Source organism: Hyperolius riggenbachi, chromosome 7 (genome assembly GCF_040937935.1).
Source record: "Hyperolius riggenbachi isolate aHypRig1 chromosome 7, aHypRig1.pri, whole genome shotgun sequence".
Taxonomy (NCBI): Eukaryota; Metazoa; Chordata; class Amphibia; order Anura; family Hyperoliidae; genus Hyperolius; species Hyperolius riggenbachi.
In genome coordinates this window covers 29,009,879-29,032,466 of record NC_090652.1, presented here as the reverse complement: position 1 = coordinate 29,032,466, position 22,588 = coordinate 29,009,879, and the positions used below count along the sequence as shown (strand labels likewise).

The 22,588-nt window shown below is 49.6% G+C and overlaps 1 protein-coding gene across 4 annotated transcripts in view; it reads left to right on the top strand.

The window, feature by feature from the left end:
• The window catches only part of LOC137524204 (uncharacterized), a 624,050-nt gene that overhangs the window by 207,071 nt on the left and 394,391 nt on the right, over positions 1-22,588 (top strand). For all 4 annotated transcript variants that reach the window (XM_068243802.1, XM_068243801.1, XM_068243800.1 and 1 more), the window contains one exon: positions 14,942-15,918. In XM_068243802.1, the coding sequence (XP_068099903.1) occupies positions 14,942-15,918 (977 nt within the window). The remainder of the gene's footprint in view (positions 1-14,941; positions 15,919-22,588) is intronic.

The following is a 22,588-nucleotide window of genomic DNA, read 5'->3' as shown; positions in this document are numbered from 1 at the left end:
TGACCCACATCCCCTGTCTTGCCCACGTGCTGAACCTGGTGGTGCAGAAGTTCCTGCGCACCTACCAGGGGATGGGCGAACTGCTGGAAACGGCAAGGAATGTTGTGCGTCACTTCCGGCGTTCGGCTGCAGCCTGTGCGAGCCTGGAAGACGTGCAAAAGGAGCTGGATCTGCCACGCCATCGGCTGATCCTTGACGTTCCGACTCGCTGGAACTCCACCCTGGCGATGTTGGAGCGTCTGGTTGAACAGAGGCGCGCTGTCAAACAGTACCTTGCCCTGGCCACTGTTTCCGCAGCTCTGAGAAGGGACAAGACCAGCAACTTCCCGTCCATCGTCCCCGATGATGACTGGAGGCACATGCAGCAGGTGTGCTTAGTGCTGGCTCCCTTCCTGCAGGCCACAAACATGGTGAGCAGGGACCATGCTATGGTCTGCGAGTGGGTGCCCCTGGTTTCTCTGCTGAACAGGGCCCTCGATGCTTTGCTGGAACAGGGAGCGGCAGCCTTGGACCAGCAGGAGCGGCAACCAGCTGCGCAGTCCACCTCTGAGGGGGAGGAGGAGGAGGACTTGGTGGAGGTCCCTGACCTGGCTGCTGATGAGGGGGATCAGCACAGCGCAGCTGAGTTGGTGCGGGGGTGGAGAGAGGATGAGGCGGCAGAGGAGGAGGATGAGGACAGCACTGACGTCGATGTGCCAGCAGACGTGGCCCGCCTCTTCCCAATGGCAGCGCACATGCTGACGTGCCTGCGCAGGGACCCCAGGGTGATCCAGATGAAGCAGAGGGAGGACATCTGGATCAGCATGATGTTGGACCCACGCCTCAAGGGGAAGTTGAGCCAGTTCCTGCCGCCTGCAGGAGGAGACCCAGCGCAACAAATAAGGAGCTTGCAGCAGGCCCTTGTTGAGCGCTTGGAGGAAGCCTTCCCCCAGCCTTCCATCCCCACTGTCCAGCAGCCAGCACAGAGGCAGCAGCAGGTGCCTGCATCCAGCAGCAGCAAGCGCCCCACAGACCTGCTGTCTCTCAGCCACGAGCTCTACAGGACTGTAGAGGCTCCGGCAGCAGTGACTAGAGAGGAGATGCATGCAGCAGCATCCTCCTCCGGTCACAGCCAGCGCCTGACCCGCATGGTGGCTGACTACATGGGGTCGTACAGCGGGCTTGACAGCGATGCCCCTGTTGATCCCATGGAGTATTGGGTCAAGCGCATGGAGATCTGGAGCGAGCTGGCGCAGTACGCCCTGGAAGTGCTGTCCTGCCCCCCTTCCAGCGTGCTGTCCGAGCGCTGCTTCAGTGCAGCTGGTGGCGTGGTCACCGAGAAACGCTCACGTCTGTCTCACAAGTCTGTGGACAGACTGACGTTTCTCAAGATGAACCAGGCGTGGGTGGAAGGCGAGTTCCTGGCCCCTGTTGTCGGCGAGAGGGGGACATGAACTGGCTGCCGGAACCATCGTTAATGTGCCTTACCACCCTTTACCACCTCCTGGCTCCTGCTCACTAAGCCAGCCTGGTTCACTTTGACTATTACGTCACCTGCAGCCACACATTTTACACCTACAGTGGGCTGCTGTGTACTGCCCTTCTGCTGTCTGTCTGTGTTTCCCACTGCTAGCGTACACAGAATTACCTTCTTCTGCTGCCACTCTGCCACCAGCTATTACGTCAAACAATAGCTATATTGGTTGCAAAACCAAAAACCAAACAAACCATTAAAAAAAAAAAAAAAAGGTTTAATTTTTCTGAGGTGCCCGGGTTGAAAACTGTGTTGTCCCAGTTGTGTATTGGACACAATGTGGGCTGCACGACCGCTGTCTGGGACCTCCTGTTGTGTTTATTTACAGCCCTGGTATCACCGCTAGGTACCAGGGCTATTATGTCACGCTGCCTACCTGCTGCCACACTCACACTGCTCCTCCATACCTCCTCCTGCTGCTGCTGCTGCTGCTGTCTGTCTGTGTTTCCCACTGCCAGGGTACACAGATGATTTACCTTCTGCTGCCACTCTGCCACCAGCTATTACGTCAAACAGTAGCTGCTCGCCTACTCCTCCATTCCTCCTCCTGCTGCTGCTGTCTGTCTGTGTTTCCCACTGCCAGGGTACACAGATGATTTACCTTCTGCTGCCACTCTGCCACCAGCTATTACGTCAAACAATAGCTATATTGGTTGCAAAACCAAAAACCAAACAAACCATTAAAAAAAAAAAAAAAAGGTTTAATTTTTCTGAGGTGCCCGGGTTGAAAACTGTGTTGTCCCAGTTGTGTATTGGACACAATGTGGGCTGCACGACCGCTGTCTGGGACCTCCTGTTGTGTTTATTTACAGCCCTGGTATCACCGCTAGGTACCAGGGCTATTATGTCACGCTGCCTACCTGCTGCCACACTCACACTGCTCCTCCATACCTCCTCCTGCTGCTGCTGCTGCTGCTGTCTGTCTGTGTTTCCCACTGCCAGGGTACACAGATGATTTACCTTCTGCTGCCACTCTGCCACCAGCTATTACGTCAAACAGTAGCTGCTCGCCTACTCCTCCATTCCTCCTCCTGCTGCTGCTGTCTGTCTGTGTTTCCCACTGCCAGGGTACACAGATGATTTACCTTCTGCTGCCACTCTGCCACCAGCTATTACGTCAAACAATAGCTATATTGGTTGCAAAACCAAAAACCAAACAAACCATTAAAAAAAAAAAAAAAAGGTTTAATTTTTCTGAGGTGCCCGGGTTGAAAACTGTGTTGTCCCAGTTGTGTATTGGACACAATGTGGGCTGCACGACCGCTGTCTGGGACCTCCTGTTGTGTTTATTTACAGCCCTGGTATCACCGCTAGGTACCAGGGCTATTATGTCACGCTGCCTACCTGCTGCCACACTCACACTGCTCCTCCATACCTCCTCCTGCTGCTGCTGCTGCTGCTGTCTGTCTGTGTTTCCCACTGCCAGGGTACACAGATGATTTACCTTCTGCTGCCACTCTGCCACCAGCTATTACGTCAAACAGTAGCTGCTCGCCTACTCCTCCATTCCTCCTCCTGCTGCTGCTGTCTGTCTGTGTTTCCCACTGCCAGGGTACACAGATGATTTACCTTCTGCTGCCACTCTGCCACCAGCTATTACGTCAAACAATAGCTATATTGGTTGCAAAACCAAAAACCAAACAAACCATTAAAAAAAAAAAAAAAGGTTTAATTTTTCTGAGGTGCCCGGGTTGAAAACTGTGTTGTCCCAGTTGTGTATTGGACACAATGTGGGCTGCACGACCGCTGTCTGGGACCTCCTGTTGTGTTTATTTACAGCCCTGGTATCACCGCTAGGTACCAGGGCTATTATGTCACGGCGAGCTGCCTGCCTCATTGACTGCCTGCTGCCACACACTCATCCTCCTCCTCCTGCTGCTGAATTTACCTCCTGCTGTCTTTGTGTTTCCAGTGCCAGGGAGCACATACAATGGTGCTTCCAACATGCGTGCGCCCACCAGCTATTTGTTACGCTCAAAAATAGCTGCATTTCTTTAAAAAAAAATTGAAAAGAGAAATACGTGAAGAAGAAGAAGACGATATTGAAAAGGAAGGAGAAGATGAAGATGAAGAAGAAGAAGAAGATGAAGAAGAAGATGAAGAAGATGATGAAGAAGAAGATGAAAAAGAAGAAGAAGATGAAGAAGATGAAATAGAAGAAGATGAAGAAGAAGAAGAAGATGAAGAAGATGATGAAGAAGATGAAGAAGATGAAGAAGAAGAAGAAGAAGAAGAAGAAGATGATGAAGAAGAAGAAGAAGAAGAAGAAGAAGAAGAAGAAGAAGAAGAAGAAGAAGAAGAAGAAGAAGAAGAAGAAGAAGAAGAAGAAGAAGATGAAGAAGAAGATGAAGATGAAGATGAAGAAGAAGAAGACGATATAGAAGAAGAAGAAGAAGATATAGAAGAAGAAGATATAGAAGAAGAAGAAGAAGATATAGAAGAAGAAGATCGAGAAGAAGAAGAAGAAAGATAAAGAAGAAGAAGAACAAGTATATACAGTAACACTACTGAACAAAATTAAGGACACAACTTCTCTTTCCACATTTTTTTTTAAAGGAACATCCCCACATAATCACTTGCTGTTGTTACTTGGAAAAAAAGAGGTTTCTTGCATCATTCACCCTCAAAAAAAGTGTTGGAAGGCTATTTAAGGCCAATTCGAATAGTCAGCTCGAATAGTTAGCTCGAATACCGACTCGAATAGTGAGCTCGAAGTCCGAGGTCGAATCGAATAGTAAAAATTATTCGACTCGAATATTCGACTGACCTCGAATAATTTACTATTCGAATTCGACCAAACTCGAATTTTAAAAAGTGGTATTTGAGCATCACTACTTGCATGGACCTCTCCTAGGAATAGTGCAAAGGAACTCTTGTTTTACCATGCCCTGTGCCCAGGAACTGATACTGGCTAGCGCAGGCAGTGCACCCCATCCTCTTTTTTATACTTAAAGGAAATTTTAAGCAAAATTTAAATTAGTTACTTACCTGGGGCTTCTTCCAACCATCTGAAGTCTTCCTGGTTCCCGTCACTCTGCTCTATTGCTCCGTTGTCCCCCTGCAAACACTGCATGCACGGCCCTGTGCCGCAGACCTTCTCCATCGCGATCCAGTGGATGGTAGAGTTCTGCATTTGTGCCGTAAGTGAAAATTGCTACTGGGTATGTGACAAACGGTCCCGGCAATAGGAGCGGGATTGAGGAGGCAGGAAGTGCATTTGATTGGCCTGATTTTAAGTTGCATACAATTTGCATTAACTTTGCATGCAAGCCAGATTTATTAGAATTTCATGAACCATCTCTATTAACCCTTCTCAGTCCATTTTAACAGTTCACTCACTTCCCTCTGAGCACTTACTTTTATATATGTTGTGTGGGGGATGTGAGTAATCTCATACCTCCCAACTTTTTGAGATATGAAGGAGGGACACTTAAGCCACGCCCCTGCCACACCCCTGATCACATCCCCGACACACCTCTACCTACCATACCACCAAAGATTTCATAAGAAAAATATGTTGTTTTATAATTCAAACCAGACTGGTCCTTTCTATCCTGGCTCATTTTCCTTCATAGTAACATTTGAAAATAAGAAATATATCAATTTAAAGGATGGGAATAAAGTTTCGAGTCATACACAATTTTCAGGAGAAAAATACATATATTTGCATAGATCTGTACATCAGTCCTGAAAGAGGGAAAGAGTTCCCAAAGAAGGATTGTCCCTCCAAAAGAGGAACAGTTGGTAGCTATGGTTAATCTGCCTGTGCTTTTGCAGGAGGTGCTGGTGGTGTCTCCTCCTCCTGACAGTAAGGCGGGAAGGGGGGAGGGGAGGTGGTGCTAGCTTGCTTGCTTAACTCTGTCCTGCAGTGCACAACACTTTTATTAGAGGTGCCTGACACCATGCGGCACAAACATTAGGGGGGCCCACATGTGCCTATGTAATATGACGTGACGCAGTGTGGGGCCAGCACTTGACTAAGGCAAGGTCCACGTTTTTGTAAACAATTTTTTTTCTCTCTCTGTTTTGAGAGTAATGGCCTTTTTTTGCAGCTACGTTTCCAGTCCGTGGAAATGTCCCCAGCCCTGGCCGTGGGTGGGGCCGCAATGCTGGAGGGGGTAGCAGGCAGGAAGGGGGGCAGCGGCGGGGAGGGGTCACGCCCCCCCTCACCTGGGTCCCCCCTTCCCTGCTACCCCTCCAGCTAGTTTCATCGATAAAATCATTAAAGTATTTAAATGTAAGCCAAGCGGCAAGTGGGCAATTTACTTCCTTGCGTCCCACCACTCGCCGTCACTTCCTGCAATGCCGCCCTCTGTAGTTCATGAATGAACTACAGAGGACGGCATTGTAGGAAGTGACGGCAAGCGGTGGGACAAAAGAAAGTATGTTTCCTGCTCACGCTTGGCTTACATTTGAATGCTTTAATGATTTTATCGATTAAACTAGCTGGAGGGGTAGCAGGGAAGGGGAGACCCAGGTGAGGGGGGGCGTGACCCCGTCCCTGCCGCTGCCCCCCTTCCTGCCTGCTACCCCCTCCAGAATGGCGACCCCCCTCCCCTGGGACACAGAAAATGCATCAGTTTCTGTGTCAAAATATGCCTGTGTAGAGGGGGATCCGTTTTGGCATTTATTTTCACTACCCCTCCGTGTATCCGGCGTCATGTGTGGTCTGTGACCATCTGTTCAGGTTGTCAAAACGGATCTCCCTGAACGCACACGGATCTGTGAAGGTGGCTGCTATTTTTAACATTGGTATCTTTGGCTCCGATTTTGATCCAGGCTAAAAACCGGAACCACGGATACTTTCTTAGAACAAGTGTGAACCTACTCTTAGCCTGACACTTTGATCTAAACGGGCTGATGCACATGTGCTCCTCCAGCAGCAGCCATTATGCTCCTTGTCAGGCTGTCCAACATCAGGAGCTGGGGAGAGCAATCCTGTCGGACCAAGTCTGACAGTGGACTGCAAAGGGTTAGGTACTTTAGAAAGTTTCTCTTCTGTAACAACTGAGCTGATAAACCGAGAGCCACATCAGTGCCAGAGTGCCATTGTTTTTACACACAGGGCATAAAACGTATGTTAGTGTGGACCTGTACTCTTGCACTGAACACAAGGAACACATTGAGAAATGCACCCTGTATGTATTTAGAGAGTTTAGCCTGTCTAATTGCCCCATCATCTGTGACTAAGCACCACTTTAATTCAATCTCTCAGCTCAAGAATCTCCTCTGCCACGGCAGAGCAGCACATTTTTAAACACAGGATGTCTGCTTCCATGAAAGCAGGAAGTAGACACACTGCAGATTTATTGCAGGATTTGTATCAGCTGTAACAAAAAAATGTTTTTCTTTAAAAAAAAAAGTTGTGTTGTTGCATATCTTTTAGAGCAGAAAGGAAGTTCTGAGTTCAGGTCAGCTTCAAGGGCCGGTTAAAGCGATATTAAACTCTGACATAATATTCAATAAAAATGTTTCCTACTTATTATAACCCAGTTATCATATTTGCTTCTGTGCATAAGCATTATTATTCATTTAGAAATTACAAGTTCCCAAAGTACAGTTTATTTGTTCTGAAAGCTGCCCTTGCATTTTATTCATCACTGGTGTATTTATATTGTAATCTACCCAGTAATGATTTCTGAGCTGTGTCTGATCTGCACACGTTAGGTGTTTTACCGCAGTCAGGGAATGTTTACATTTCTCTCTTGCTACAATTAAGTAAACACAAGATAATATTATCACCTATCGGACTCAGATCTCACTGCAGGGAGCTTTCTATTGACAAAGTAAGTCCTGTGTTTAACTGTTGAATGCTGTTCTGATAAAAAAAAGAAAATAATAAATGTGGTAGTGTAATATATGCTGTAAATAATATTTTAGAGCAAAGAAGAAAGGCTTGTTTTCATACCAGTTTAAGGGCTCTGCCTCTGACAAAGGGGACCTGGGTTTGAATCTCAACTCATCCTGTTCAGTAAGAGGTCAAAGTTTAGCCCAATGATGATGTATAGGGAGTGGATACGCCATGTGCTTGCCACAAGTGCGAGTAGCTGATATCCACCGGGTACTGTCCGCCGGCAAAGTGTTCAGGCCATCTCTACTCCAAACACAAATGTCTGCACAGCTAACACTAACCTTCACACTCCTAACACTAACATGCCTTTAAACAGCAACTGGCGTGAAAATAACGTAATGAAAATAGTGCTTTATTTTTACAATTGTGTATAAACGATTTAGTCAGTGTTTGCCCATCGTAAAATCTTTCCTCTCCCTGATTTACGTTCTGACATTTATCACATGGTGGTGACATCTTTAGTCCTGTCAGGTGATATCTCAGCACAGGCAGCCATGACCATCAGCTTATGGCTATGGGATCCCTACACCACTGAGTGAAGTTACAGTGGCAGCATATTCATATCTATTTTCTAATAGCTTGCCAGTGTTTATTGCTTCTTTAATCACTTAAAGGGAAGGTTCAGGGAAACCTTTAAAAAAATAAAAATCCATATCCACTTACCTGGGGCTTCCTCCAGCCCGTGGCAGGCAGGAGGTGCCCTCGCCTCTGCTCCAGAGGCTTCCCGTCATCTTCGGTGGCCGCCCCGACCTGGCCAGGCCGGCTGCCAGGTCGCGCTCTTCTGCGCTTCAAGGACGGGCTTTTCTGCGTCCCACGCGGGCACGCTGACGTCATCGGACGTCCTCCGGGCTGTACTGCGCAGTAGTAGCAGTAGTTCTGCACCTGCGCAGTAAAGCCCGGAGGACGTCCGATGACGTCAGCGCGCCCACGTGGGACGCAGAAGAGCCCGACCTGGCAGCCGGCCTGGCCAGGTCGGGTCGGCCACCGAAGACGACCGGAAGCCTCTGGAGCGGCGGCGAGGGCACCTCCTGCCTGCCACGGGCTGGAGGAAGCCCCAGGTAAGTGGATATGGATTTTTATTTTTTTAAAGGTTTCCCTGAACCTTCCCTTTAAGTACCAGCGGTCTCTGCCTCCTTAAAGTGTAACTGTCGGGTATAAAATCAAAAATCAATTCTTTATTTTTATCTGGTAAACAAGTAATAAGCATGCTAACCAGGCAATCCAAAAGTTAAAATCACTATTACTTTTCTTGTTTATAAATGACCATTCCCCAGTTTACCTGACTCCTTTTTGGTACGTTGCAGCACAAAGGAAGTTGCAGGGCATGCTGGGTTGTCCTTTTTTTGCTTCTGTACATTGGTTAAGTCTGAGGGGAAATAAAAAAGCAATGCCCTGCAACTTCCTTTGTGCGGCAACGTACTAAATAAGAATCAGGTAAACTGGGGAATGATCATTTATAAACAAGAAAAAGTAATAGAGATTTTAACTTTTGGATTGCCTGATTAGCATCCGTATTACTTGTTTACCAGATAAAAATAAAGAATTGATTTTTGATTTTATGCCCGACAGTTACACTTTAAGGACCAAAGACCGCTGGTACAGAAACGGTGGAATCCCGACGGATAACGACGAATTGGCGCACGCCGGGAACATGGAAAGACAGGGCCAGGAGCCAATGAAATCAGCTCCTGACCCGCTCACAGGGCTCTGCCGTCATAGAGACAGGCAGAGCAAGTGAACTGCGACGGGACACGGCGGGGATTCAGTGGCGAGATAGTCCGGGAGCGACGAAAACGCCCGATGCGCACAGTGGCGGCTCATTGAAATCTACGCCCTGCTAGCCAGGTAACCACCAAGACAGGACATAGATTTCAATCAGCTTGGTCCTAAAGTAGTTAATCACAGTGAATAAGGCTGACCTGTCACTGTGATTTGTTAATAGATTGCTTTCTGGTGTGCTGGAAGATCTATGTGTTGAGTTGGATTTAGTATTACAATTGTTCTTCTATTTTCAGAGGATGGGCTGTTGGTGGGCATAAGCTGTGTGTAAAGTGTGTGTTGTATCTGTATATCAGTGTGGACCCTCCAAAGTGTTCATAGTATAACTGCAAATAAATTTAGATCTAGAGAGCAAGGCTAATATAAATGCTGCTTGTTATATGCCTTTATACTATGTTAAAGATTCACCCCATACTGAGCGCGCCTAGCCGGGCTGCAGCTCTCTTAAGCTGCTCCAGACCTTGTCTCAGATTTCTACACCTTTAAACCTATTTGTGCTGAAACTGGACCCAAAATACAGAGGAATTCCACCCACCATGACTAAAGGTGCCCATACACTCGTCAGATTGGCAGCAGATAGATAAGAAATGCATCTGATGGTCTATCTGATGCGTTTTTAGAACATTTTTTACCAGGATAGAATTCCAACAGATTTCAGTTTGAAATCTATTGAAATTCGATCTGGTGGCATTTTTTTGCCATCAGATTTCCATTAAGGCCAATGCAAACTGATAAGCAATCTCTTCAGATCGACCTAAATTTTCCACCCTGCAAGTTCGATGGAAATCCATCGAAATCGATCGAAATCGGCCATCGATCGGTCGATTGGCCAACCGATTTGCAATCGATCGATCGATCGGGATCGATCGGTCGGCCAGAAAATCGGCTGAGTGTATGGGCTGCTTAAGGCTACAACTACAACCAACCAGAACAATCGGATTACTTTGGATGGCAGAGATTTAAGCTGGCCATACACTGGCCCGATTCGCGGCCGTTTCGACAGCAGATTCGATCCTGGGATCGAATCTGCTGCCAATCGTTCGCGCTAAACGCACCCGCCGATCCGATTTCCTCCCGAAATCAGATCGGTCCGTCGATCGCGCCGTGCGTGAAATTACCCTCGATCGCCTGCGGGTAGGGAGCGCGTCGCTAGCGGCGGCCGATCCGATCAGGTATACATTACCTGACGCTGGCTCCCGGGCATTTTCTCCGTGCTGCACCGCTCTGTTCCGGCTCCATCCCGGCGCTTCCTGTGTCACTGCAGTGACCAGGAAGTTCAAATAGAGGGCGCTCTATTTGAACTTCCTGGTCACGGAGTGACACAGTGGATGCGGTGCGGGATGCAGCGCGGAGAAGAGGACGCGGAGCCAGCTTCAGGTAATGTATACGGGGGGGGGGGGGGACAGGGACAGGCGGCAGGAGCAGCTCAACAGATTGTGATCAGTTTCAGGCTGAAATCGATTCACAATCTGTTTGCAGTAAAGGCAGCCATACGATCCCTCTCTGATCAGATTCGATCAGATAGGGATCTGTCAGCTGGTCGATCTAATGGCAAATCGACCAGTGTATGGCTACCTTTAAACTGGATTGAAATCCTACATGAAACCTACAATTCCTGACACCAAGCTTTCTAACAGCTGACCTGAAACAAGACCTTCAACCTCTCTGTGATTGCCCTCACTCCAACCTGTGAGTAATCCTTTATCCTTTATCCAAGGCATATGCACCAAGTTACTATTTTCCACATTTATTTTATCATTTATCATCTAACCCTAAAACAAGGAACTTTACTTAAAATAAATCTATGATCCAACTCTGTGTAGGAATGAAAGCATCTTGCACAGATCCCCTTTGATCTCAGCAGGATTCCAGAAGTAAATGCTATCTGAACAAGTCTATTGTCTCTAATGTCAACATACAAATACTCATCAAAGGACCTTTTCTCTGCCTGCCCTCCCAAGAAACAATTACAAATTAACACCTCACTAGCTCTCCTCTTAAAATCCTTTGGAATACTCAGGAAACGCAGAAGGGGGCGGAGAGGTAGTGGATCCAAAAATAAACACCAGGGAAGCAACACCAGGCAAAGGGTAACAAGATTGACAGTGAAGTCTAAAAAACATAGCTGTCCCCAGGAAAGCGCAATCACAGCCACATTCTGCAATGCCAGATCGATAAATAATAAGATTGCAACTATACATGACCTAATAGAGCTCTCTGATTTGACCTTTTTGACAGAGACCTGGCTTGGGAAACATGCAGGCCCAACTCTTGAAGCAACCGTGCCGACCAATTATTCAGTCTTGCACTGTGAGAGACAAGTCCGCAAGGGTGGGGGGGTTGCCATATGCTTCAGATCCTCTTTGAACATAAGGCCCCTGGCCATAGGCCCCACTGAAACCTTTGAATGTCTTGCAGCCCAACTGTCAGCAGAAGTAAACATCAACATATTGCTCATATACCGCCCCCCAGAAAATGGTCCAGCCTTTCTTAAAGAAATCTCTGAACTCTTATCCTGCCTTTCAGTGGAACACACTAGATGGATCATTCTGGGAGATTTTAATGCATGGGTGGATGATCACGCCTCACACCTAGGAAGTGAACTACTTCTCATAATGAGTGAACTGGGTCTCTCTCAGGCTGTCAACCTCCCCACCCACAAGAAAGGGCACACCCTGGATCTTCTATTTCATTGTGGACTTTTAATATCACACATGAATATAAACCCAGTGGTATGGTCAGACCACCACACCATCCACTTATCTCTGACAGCACCAGCGATAAAACACAGTGGGAAAGAACTCATAAAATACCGTTCTCTGAAAGATGTCTCACCCCAGCACGTTCAGAATATCCTCAACTTCGACGCATTAACCAATCATTGCGCGGACCCAGACTCCATGGTCCTGATGTACAACCATGCAGTGTCATCTGCCTATGACGCCCTTGCTCCAGTTCGCATTAAACGGTCTACACCACTTCACCATGCACGGTGGTTTGACAGCTCACTAAAGGACCTAAAGAAAGAAGTGCACAGACTAGAAAGGAAGTGGCGAAAATCTCAGAATTCAAAAGATAAACACACCCTTGTCTCTCACCTGGAAAGACACCAAAATGCGATCACCAAGAAAAAATCCTCCTACCTATCACAGGAGATCGCAAAGGCTGCCAACAGACCAGCCCAGCTATTCCGCACAGTTGATAGACTATGTAACCCATCCTGCCTAAAGCCTACTATAACTCCCTCAAAGGAGCTATGTGAGAAATTTGCTTGCTACTTTGCTGACAAAGTATCCTCTATTCGGTCTCTCATTCAGTCCACAGCACCTAAGACTTATTCAACTCCTGGAAATAGCTGCAAAAACAGCCTAACACCCTGGACTGATTTCAAAAGTATTAGTGAGGAAGAGATCTCAGACATCCTCTGTCGTCTCCGCCAGACAACCTGCGACCTGGAACCTGGACCAACTAAACATATGCTGAAATGCCCTGACCTGCTTGGTCCAGCATTTCACAAAATAGTAAATTGCTCTCTGCAAGCAGAGGTTTCCTACCTCTTTAAAAGAAGGAATCATCAAGCCCCTTCTTAAAAAACCTTCCATGGATCCAGATGCAATGAGCAGCTACAGACCTGTCTCCAACTTCCCCTTCTTAGGTAAAGTTATTGAAAAGGCTGTCTATCTGCTACTTGAAACCAGGCTGTCAGTAAACAACATCCTGGACCCTCTACAATCTGGCTTTAAGAAACACCACAGCTGTGAAACAGCCCTCATGCAAGTCTGCAACGATCTGCTCATGGCAAGAGACAGAGGGGAATGTTCCATCCTAATCCTGTTGGATCTCTCAGCGGCTTTTGATACAGTTGACCATGAAATCCTGCTTAACAGACTGCAGGAGTACTGTGGCATCAGTGGATCAGTCCTCCAGTGGTTCAGATCATTCCTGACTGACAGAACACAGAGAGTATCCCTAGGACCTATAATGTCCAAACCTGCACCTCTACAATTCGGAGTGCCACAAGGATCAATCCTATCCCCTCTGCTGTTTGCAATCTACATGTTGCCACTCGGTACATTTATCCAACGACGTGGCCTGACGTACCACTGCTAAGCCGATGACACACAGCTATACCTGTCCTTCAAACCTGGTGGAACAGACCCTACTCCAAAAATAAACTCTTGCTTAGCTGAGCTACAGGCATGGATGAATGATAACTGGTTGAAACTGAATGCTGACAAAACTGAGGTCCTCTTTGTCCAAAGCCAGTGCTCGCCATCAAAACAGCTCTATCCTAAAGCAACACCAATCAGGATTGGGAATTCAGACATAAACAGCTCCAACCTTGTGCGCAGCCTTGGCGTACTAATCGATGGGGATTTGAGTTTCAGAAACTAAATTTCATCTGTAGTTAAATCTTCCTACTTTCATCTGAAGAACATTGCAAAGATTAAACATCTGATTCCCCCAGAGGATCTTCCAACCCTAGTCCACGCTTTCATCACATCACGGCTGGACTACTGCAATGCCCTTTATGCTGGCCTCCCCAAAAAGGACCTGCGTCTCCTGCAATTAGTGCAGAATGCTGCTGCCAGATTGCTAACAAACCAGCCTCGCCACTGTCACATTACACCGATCCTTCGCTCACTGCACTGGCTACCAGTAGAATGGAGAATACTCTTCAAGATTGGACTGCTGACATTCAAATCCCTGCACAATCTGGGCCCTGGATACATGAAGGACTTGCTGAAGCTGCACCACACCTCTCACAACCTCAGATCAGCAAGTTCTATAAACTTGGTCACTCCCAGAGTGCACCTCAAAAAATCTGGAGATAGAGCCTTCTGTCATGCTGCCCCTACTCTTTGGAACTCCCTGCCACACCCAGTAAAGACAGCACCATCCCTGGAGCTATTCAAATCCAGACTAAAAATCCACCTGTTTAGCCTGGCATTTCCGGACTTATAAAATTCTTCCTCTGTACCACGATGGTCGGAGCCATGCTTATGCATTTTGAGTCCTATGGGAGAAAAGTGCTTTACAAATGTTATTTGTTGTTGTTGTTGTAAAGAGAGTCTGAAGTTAATTTAAACCCCCCCCCCCCCCCCCCCATATATTCACTAAGGAGAAGGAAGGTTCTGGGTCTTATAGAGCCTTCCCTCTCCTCTCCTGTTCTCTCGTTCCAGCGCTGGCTCCCCGTTCAGCAGTCTCTGATCGATAGGTAGGAGAGGCTTTAGAAGTTTAGACTGGCCGCTCCGTACTGCGCACGCGCGAGCATGTTCTCTTGTGCATGCGTAGTATGGAGCCCTTGGGCTCCCGAAGACTTCCGAAGCCACTTGCAGCAGGGGATGTGAACAGGGGATCCAGGGCTGGAACGCGGGGACCGTGAGAGGAGCGGGAAAGCTCATTAGGACCCAGAGCCTTCACTCTCCAAAGGTAAGTGTGTTCTTTTTTTTATCCTTTTTTTTTTCTCTTTCAAGGGAACCTTAACTGAGAGGGATTTGGATTTTTCCTTTTAAACAATACCAGTTGCTTGGCAGTCCTGCTGATCTCTTTGGCTGCAGTAGTGACTGAATCACAGACCTGAAACAAGCATGCAGCTAATCCAGTCTGACTTCAGTCAGAGCACCTGATCTGCATGCTTGTTCAGGGGCTGTGGCTAAAAGTATTAGAGACACAGGATCAGCAGGTGATTCAGGCAACTGGTCTTATTTTAAAAGGAAAAATCCATATCCTTCTCCGTTTAGGTTCCATTTAAGGACAAAGTTGTTGTTTTTTAATAATCTTTTAATGTTTTCTAGGATGGATTTAACAGAGGCGCTGACCTGTCCCAAGTGTGAGAAAATACTTAAAAGTCCTGTAACACTGCGTTGTGGACACACACTCTACAAAAATTGCAGTAGTAGTGATGAGAAGCCTATGCTGGTATTGTCTGGAGATCCTGCCTGTTCTGTATGTAAGGGAGAAGCTTTGAAGTTTTTTGTGACAAGAACAAAGAATATACCAGCAATAGATTTTTGTACTCCATATACACCCAGCTGTACATACTGTATTGACTTTCGTACAGCTGCTGTTAAATTGTGTCTGCTGTGTGAAAGTTATCTGTGTAATGATCACCTGAGAGTCCACAACAAGGCCCCAGAGCATGTGTTATGTGACCCCACCACTACCCTGAAGAACAGGAGATGCTCCGTCCATAAGAAGATCCTGGAGTACTACTGCACTGAGGATGATGCCTGTGTCTGTGCCTACTGCTGCCTCATTGGAGAGCATGTAGGACATAAGATATTGCGACTGCATGAGGCCTATGAAAAGAAGAAGGTGAGACTCAGAGATTATCTGCAGAAAGTCAGGGCAGTGAGAGGGAAGTATGAGGAAAGAGTCCAGATTCTGAAGAAGTGCAGTAGAAAAGTAGAAGAAAAAGGATCTGAAATTGGCATGAGAGTCCAGATCCTGGTTATAGACACCATTAGGGATCTGTGCCAGCAGCAAATGATTGTCATGGGAGAACTCTCCAGGCAGAAAGAGAGAAAATTGCAGTCTCTGTATGATCAGATTAATCAGCTGAAACTACAGAAAGAGAAGTGGCACCACATTGAGGAGTTGTATAACACGAATGACCCATTGACTGTGTTACTAGATCCACAATCATCTGCCGAGGATTTTCTGGACACAGAGTCTTATGATACTGAGGACAACAAAAACAAGAAGGTGGATGATCCTGACATAGACGAGACTTTAGAGGATGTGTACACAAGTTTCTTTAGCTATATAGCAGGTATGAGAACTGAGTTTGGACATTCACTCATTTATTAACAGGTGAATTTTTTGTGCAACCCAATCATAAATGAGGCAAACAGTGCAGTTTTTTCAGTCTTTTAACAATATGGCATGTTGCTGCTAACAGTAAATACTATTCGTCTGGTCTGCACAAATCCTAACATGTCTTTGTGTAAGATAAATCAATACGTGGATGTGTGACATAGCTGATGTGGTGAGAGGTGGTTGTGGATGCTGATGCGGGTGGGATGTGGTTGTGGCTGCTGATGCAGGTGGGATGTGGTTGTGGCTGCTGATGTGGGTGGGATGTGGTTGTGGCTGCTGATGTGGGTGGGATGTGGTTGTGGCTGCTGATGTGGGTGGGATGAGGTTGTGGCTGCTGATGTGGGAGAGGTGTGGTTGTGGCTGCTGATGCAGGTGGGATGTGGTTGTGGCTGCTGATGTGGGTGGGATGTGGTTGTGGCTGCTGATGTGGGAGAGGTGTGGTTGTGGCTGCTTATGCAGGTGGGATGTGGTTGTGGCTGCTGATGTGGTGAGAGGTGGTTGTGGCTGCTGATGAGGGTGGGATGTGGTTGTGGCTGCTGATGTGGGTGAGATGTGGTTGTGGGTGCTGATGTGGGTGGGATGTGGTTGTGGTTGCTGATGCAGACGGGATGTGGTTGTGGCTGCTGATGTGGGTGAGATGTGGTTGTGGCTGCTGATGTGGTGAGAGGTGGTTGTGGCTGCTGATGTGTGTGGGATGTGGTTGTGGCTGCTGATGTGGGAGGGATGTGGTTGTGGATGCTGATGTGGGTGGGATGTGGTTGTGGCTGCTGATGTGGGTGGGATGTGGTTGTGGCTGCTGATGTAGTGGGATGTGGTTGTGGCTGCTGATGTGGGCGGGATGTGGTTGTGGCTGCTGATGTGGGCGGGATGTGTCTGTGGCTGCTGATGTGGGAGAGATGTGGTTGTGGCTGCTGATGTGGGCGGGATGTGGCTGTGGCTGCTGATGTAGGAGAGATGTGGTTGTGGCTGCTGATGTGGGCGGGATGTGGCTGTGGGTGGGATGTGGTTGTGGCTGCTGATGTGGGTGGGATGTGGTTGTGGCTGCTAAAGCGGGTGGGATGTGGTTGTGGCTGCTGATGTTAGTGAGATTTGGTTGTGGCTAATGACATGGATGGGATATAGTTGTGGCTGCTGATGTGGGCGGGATGTGGTTGTGGCTGCTGATGTGGGTGAGATGTGGTTGTGGCTGCTGATGTGGGCGGGATGTGGCTGCTGATGTGGGTAGGATGTGGTTGTGGCTGCTGATGTGGGCGGGATGTGGCTGTGGCTGCTGATGTGGGAGAGATGTGGTTGTGGCTGCTGATGTGGGTGGGATGTAGTTGTGGCTGCTGATGTGGGTGGGATGTCGCTGTAGCCACTGATGTGGGTGAGATGTAGTTGTGGCTGCTATGTGGGTGGGATGTGGTTGTAGCCACTGATGCGGGTCGGATGTGGTTGTGGCTGCTGATGTGGGTGGCATGTGGTTGTGACTGCTGATGTGGGTGAGATGTAGTTGTGGCTGCTGATGTGGTTGTGGCTGCTGATGTGGGCGGGATGTGGTTGTGGCTGCTGATGTGGGTGGGATGGGATGTGGTTGTGGCTTCTGATGTGGGTGGGATGTGGTTGTGGCTGCTGATGTGGGCAGCGTGGTTGTGACTGCTGGTGTGGCTGGGATGTGGTTGTGGCTGCTGATGTGGTGGGATGTGGTTGTGGCTGCTGATGTGGGTGGGATGTGGCTGTTGCTGCTGATTTGGGAGGGATGTGGTTGTGGCTACTGATGTGGGTGGGATGTGGTTGTGGCTGCTGATGTGGGAGGGATGTGGTTGTGGCTGCTGATGTAGGGGGATGTGGTTGTGGCTGCTGATGTGGATGAGATGTAGTTGTGGCTGCTGATGTGGGTGAGATTTGTTGTGGCTGCTGATGTGGGATGGGATATGGTTGTGGCTGCTGATGTGGGTGGGATGTGGCTGTGGCTGCTGATGTGGGCGGGATGTGGTTGTGGCTGCTGATGTGGGTGGGATGTGGTTGTGGCTGCTGATGTGGGTGGGATTTGGTTTTGACTGCTGATGTGGGTGGGATGTGGCTGTTGATGTGGGTGGTATGTGGTTGTGGCTGCTGATGTGGCTGCTAATGTGGGTGTGGCTGCTGATGTGGGCGGGATGTGGCTGTGGCTGCTGATGTGGGAGGGATGTGGTTGTGACTGCTGATGTGGGTGGGATGTGGTTGTGACTGCTGATGTGGGTGGGATGTCGTTGTGGCTGCTGATGCAGGTGGGATGTGGTTGTGGCTGCCGATGTGGGCGGGATGTGACTGTGGCTGCTGATGTGGGTGGGATGTGGTTGTGACTGCTGATGTGGGTGGGATGTGGTTGTGACTGCTGATGTGGGTGGGATGTGGTTGTGGCTGCTGATGTAGTGCGATTTGTTTTTGACTGCTGATGTGGGTGGGATGTGGTTGTGGCTGCTGATGTGGGTGGGATGTGGTTGTGGCTGATGATGCAGGTGGGATGTGGTTGTGGCTGCTGATGTGGGCGGGATGTGGTTGTGACTGCTGATGTGCGTGGGATGTGGTTGTGACTGCTGATGTGGGTGGGATGTGGTTGTGGCTGCTGATGTAGTGCGATTTGGTTTTGACTGCTGATGTGGGTGGGATGTGGCTGTGGGTGGGATGCAGTTGTGACTGCTGATGTGGTTGTGGGTGGGATGTGGTTTTGGCTGCTGATGCGGGTGGGATGTGGTTGTGGCTGCTGATGTGGGCGGGATGTGGTTGTGGCTGCTGATGTGGGCGGGATGTGGTTGTGGCTGCTGATGTGGGTGGAATGTGGTTGTGTCTGCTGATGTGGGTGGGATGTGGTTGTGGCTGCTGATGTGGGTGGGATGTGGTTGTGGCTGCTGATGTGGGCGAGATGTGGTTGTAGCTGCTGGTGTGGCTGCGATGTGGTTGTGGCTGCTGATGTAGTGGGATTTGGTTTTGACTGCTGATGTGGGTGGGATGTGGCTGTGACTGCTGATGTGGTGGGATGTGGCTGTGACTGCTGATGTGGTGGGATGTGGTTGTGGTTACTGATGTGGGTGGGATGTGGTTGTGGCTGCTGATGTGGGTGGGATGTGGTTGTGGCTGCTGATGTGGGTGAGGTGTGGATGTAGCTGCTGATGTGGGTGGGATGTGGTTGTGGCTGCTGATGTGGGTGGGATGTGGTTGTGGCTGCTGGTGTGGCTGGGATGTGGTTGTGGCTGCTGATGTAGTGATATTTGGTTTTGACTGCTGATGTGGGCGGGATGTGGTTGTGGCTGCTGATGTGGGTGGGATGTGGTTGTGGCTGCTGATGTGGGTGGGATGTGATTGTGGCTGCTAGTGTGGCTGGGATGTGGTTGTGGCTGCTGATGTAGTGATATTTGGTTTTGACTGCTGATGTGGGCGGGATGTGGCTGTGACTGCTGATGTGGGCGGGATGTGGTTGTGGCTGCTGATGTGGGTGGGATGTGGTTGTGGCTGCTGATGTGGGCGAGATGTGATTGTGGCTGCTGATGTGGGTGGGATGTGGTTGTGGCTGATGTTGGTGGGATGTGGTTGTGGCTGCTGAAGTGGGCAGGATGTGGTTGTGGCTTCTGATGTGGGTGGGATGTGGCTGTTGATGTGGGTGGTATGTGGTTGTGGCTGCTGATGTGGCTGTGGCTGCTGATGTGGGAGGGATGTGGTTGTGACTGCTGATGTGGGTGGGATGTGGTTGTGACTGCTGATGTGGGTGGGATGTGGTTGTGGCTGCTGATGTGGGAGGGATGTGGCTGTGGGTGGGATGCAGTTGTGACTGCTGATGTGGTTGTGGGTGGGATGTGGTTTTGGCTGCTGATGTGGGTGGGATGTGGTTGTGGCTGCTGATGCAGGTGGGATGTGGTTGTGGCTGCTGATGTGGGTGGGATGTGGTTGTGACTGCTGATGTGGGTGGGATGTGGTTGTGGCTGCTGATGTAGTGCGATTTGGTTTTGACTGCTGATGTGGGTGGGATGTGGCTGTGACTGCTGATGTGGTGGGATGTAGTTGTGGCTACTGATGTGGGTGGGATGTGGTTGTGGCTGCTGATGTGGGTGGGATGTGGTTGTAGCTGCTGATGCGGGTGGGATGTGGTTGTGGCTGCTGATGTGGGCGGGATGTGGTTGTGGCTGCTGATGTGGGTGATATGTGGTTGTGGCTGCTGATGCGGGTGGGATGTGGTTGTGGCTGCTGATGTGGGCGGGATGTGGTTGTGGCTGCTGATGTGGGCGGGATGTGGTTTTGGCTGCTGATGTGGGTGGGATGTGGTTGTGTCTGCTGATGTGGGTGGGATGTGGTTGTGGCTGCTGATGTAGTGGGATTTGGTTTTGACTGCTGATGTGGGTGGGATGTGGCTGTGACTGCTGATGTGGTGGGATGTAGTTGTGGCTACTGATGTGGGTGGGATGTGGTTGTGGCTGCTGATGTGGGTGGGATGTGGTTGTGGCTGCTGATGTGGGTGGGATTTGGTTTTGACTGCTGATGTGGGTGGGATGTGGCTGTTGATGTGGGTGGTATGTGGTTGTGGCTGCTGATGTGGCTGCTAATGTGGGTGTGGCTGCTGATTTGGGCGTAATGTGACTGTGGCTGCTGATGTGGGAGGGATGTGGTTGTGACTGCTGATGTGGGTGGGATGTGGTTGTGACTGCTGATGTGGGTGGGATGTTGTTGTGACTGCTGATGTGGGTGGGATGTCGTTGTGGCTGCTGGTGCAGGTGGGATGTGGTTGTGGCTGCTGATGTGGGCGGGATGTGGTTGTGACTGCTGATGTGGGTGGGATATGGTTGTGACTGCTGATGTGGGTTGGATGTGGTTGTGGCTGCTGATGTAGTGCAATTTGTTTTTGACTGCTGATGTGGGTGGGATGTGGTTGTGGCTGCTGATGTGGGTGGGATGTGGCTGTGGGTGGGATGCGGTTGTGACTGCTGATGTGGTTGTGGGTGGGATGTGGTTTTGGCTGCTGATGCGGGTGGGATGTGGTTGTGGCTGCTGATGTTGGCGGGATGTGGTTGTGGCTGCTGATGTGGGCGGGATGTGGTTGTGGCTGCTGATGTGGGTGGAATGTGGTTATGTCTGCTGATGTGGGTGAGATGTGGTTGTGGCTGTTGATGTGGGCGAGATGTGGTTGTAGCTGCTGGTGTGGCTGCGATGTGTTTGTGGCTGCTGATGTAGTGGGATTTGGTTTTGACTGCTGATGTGGGTGGAATGTGGCTGTGACTGCTGATGTGGTGGGATGTGGCTGTGACTGCTGATGTGGTAGGATGTGGTTGTGGCTACTGATGTGGGTGGGATGTGGTTGTGGCTGCTGATGTGGGTGGGATGTGGTTGTGGCTGCTGATGTGGGTGGGATGTGGTTGTGGCTGCTGGTGTGGCTGGGATGTGGTTGTGGCTGCTGATGTAGTGATATTTGGTTTTGACTGCTGATGTGGGCGGGATGTGGTTGTGGCTGCTGATGTGGGTGGGATGTGGTTGTGGGTGGGATGTGGTTGTGGCTGCTGGTGTGGCTGGGATGTGGTTGTGGCTGCTGATGTAGTGATATTTGGTTTTGACTGCTGATGTGGGCGGGATGTGGCTGTGACTGCTGATGTGGGTGGGATGTGGTTGTGGCTGCTGATGTGGGCGAGATGTGATTGTGGCTGCTGATGTAGGTGGGATGTGGTTGTGGCTGATGTTGGCGGGATGTGGTTGTGGCTGCTGAAGTGGGCAGGATGTGGTTGTGGCTTCTGATGTGGGTGGGATGTGGCTGTTGATGTGGGTGGTATGTGGTTGTGGCTGCTGATGTGGCTGCTGATGTGGCTGTGGCTGCTGATGTGGGTGGGATGTGGTTGTGACTGCTGATGTGGGTGGGATGTGGTTGTGACTGCTGATGTGGGTGGGATGTGGTTGTGACTGCTGATGTGGGTGGGATGTGGTTGTGACTGCTGATGTGGGTGGGATGTGGTTGTGGCTGCTGATGTAGTGCGATTTGGTTTTGACTGCTGATGTGGGTGGGATGTGGTTGTGGCTGCTGATGTGGGTGGGATGTGGTTGTGGCTGCTGATGTGGGCGGGATGTGGGTGGGATGTGGTTGTGACTGCTGATGTGGGTGGGATGTGGTTGTGGCTGCTGATGTAGTGCGATTTGCTTTTGACTGCTGATGTGGGTGGGATGTGGCTGTGGGTGGGATGCGGTTGTGACTGCTGATGTGGTTGGGATGTGGTTGTGGCTGCTGATGTGGGTGGGATGTGGTTGTGGCTGCTGATGCGGGTGGGATGTGGTTGTGGCTGCTGATGTGGGCGGGATGTGGTTGTGACTGCTGATGTGGGTGGGATGTGGCTGTGACTGCTGATGTGGTGGGATGTAGTTGTGGCTGCTGATGTGGGTGATATGTAGTTGTGGCTGCTGATGCGGGTGGGATGTGGTTGTGGCTGCTGATGTGGGTGGGATGTGGTTGTGGCTGCTGATGTGGTTGGGATGTGGTTGTGGCTGCTGGTGTGGCTGGGATGTGGTTGTGGCTGCTGATGTAGTGATATTTGGTTTTGACTGCTGATGTGGGCGGGATGTGGCTGTGACTGCTGATGTGGGCGGGATGTGGTTGTGGCTGCTGATGTGGGTGGGATGTGGTTGTGGCTGCT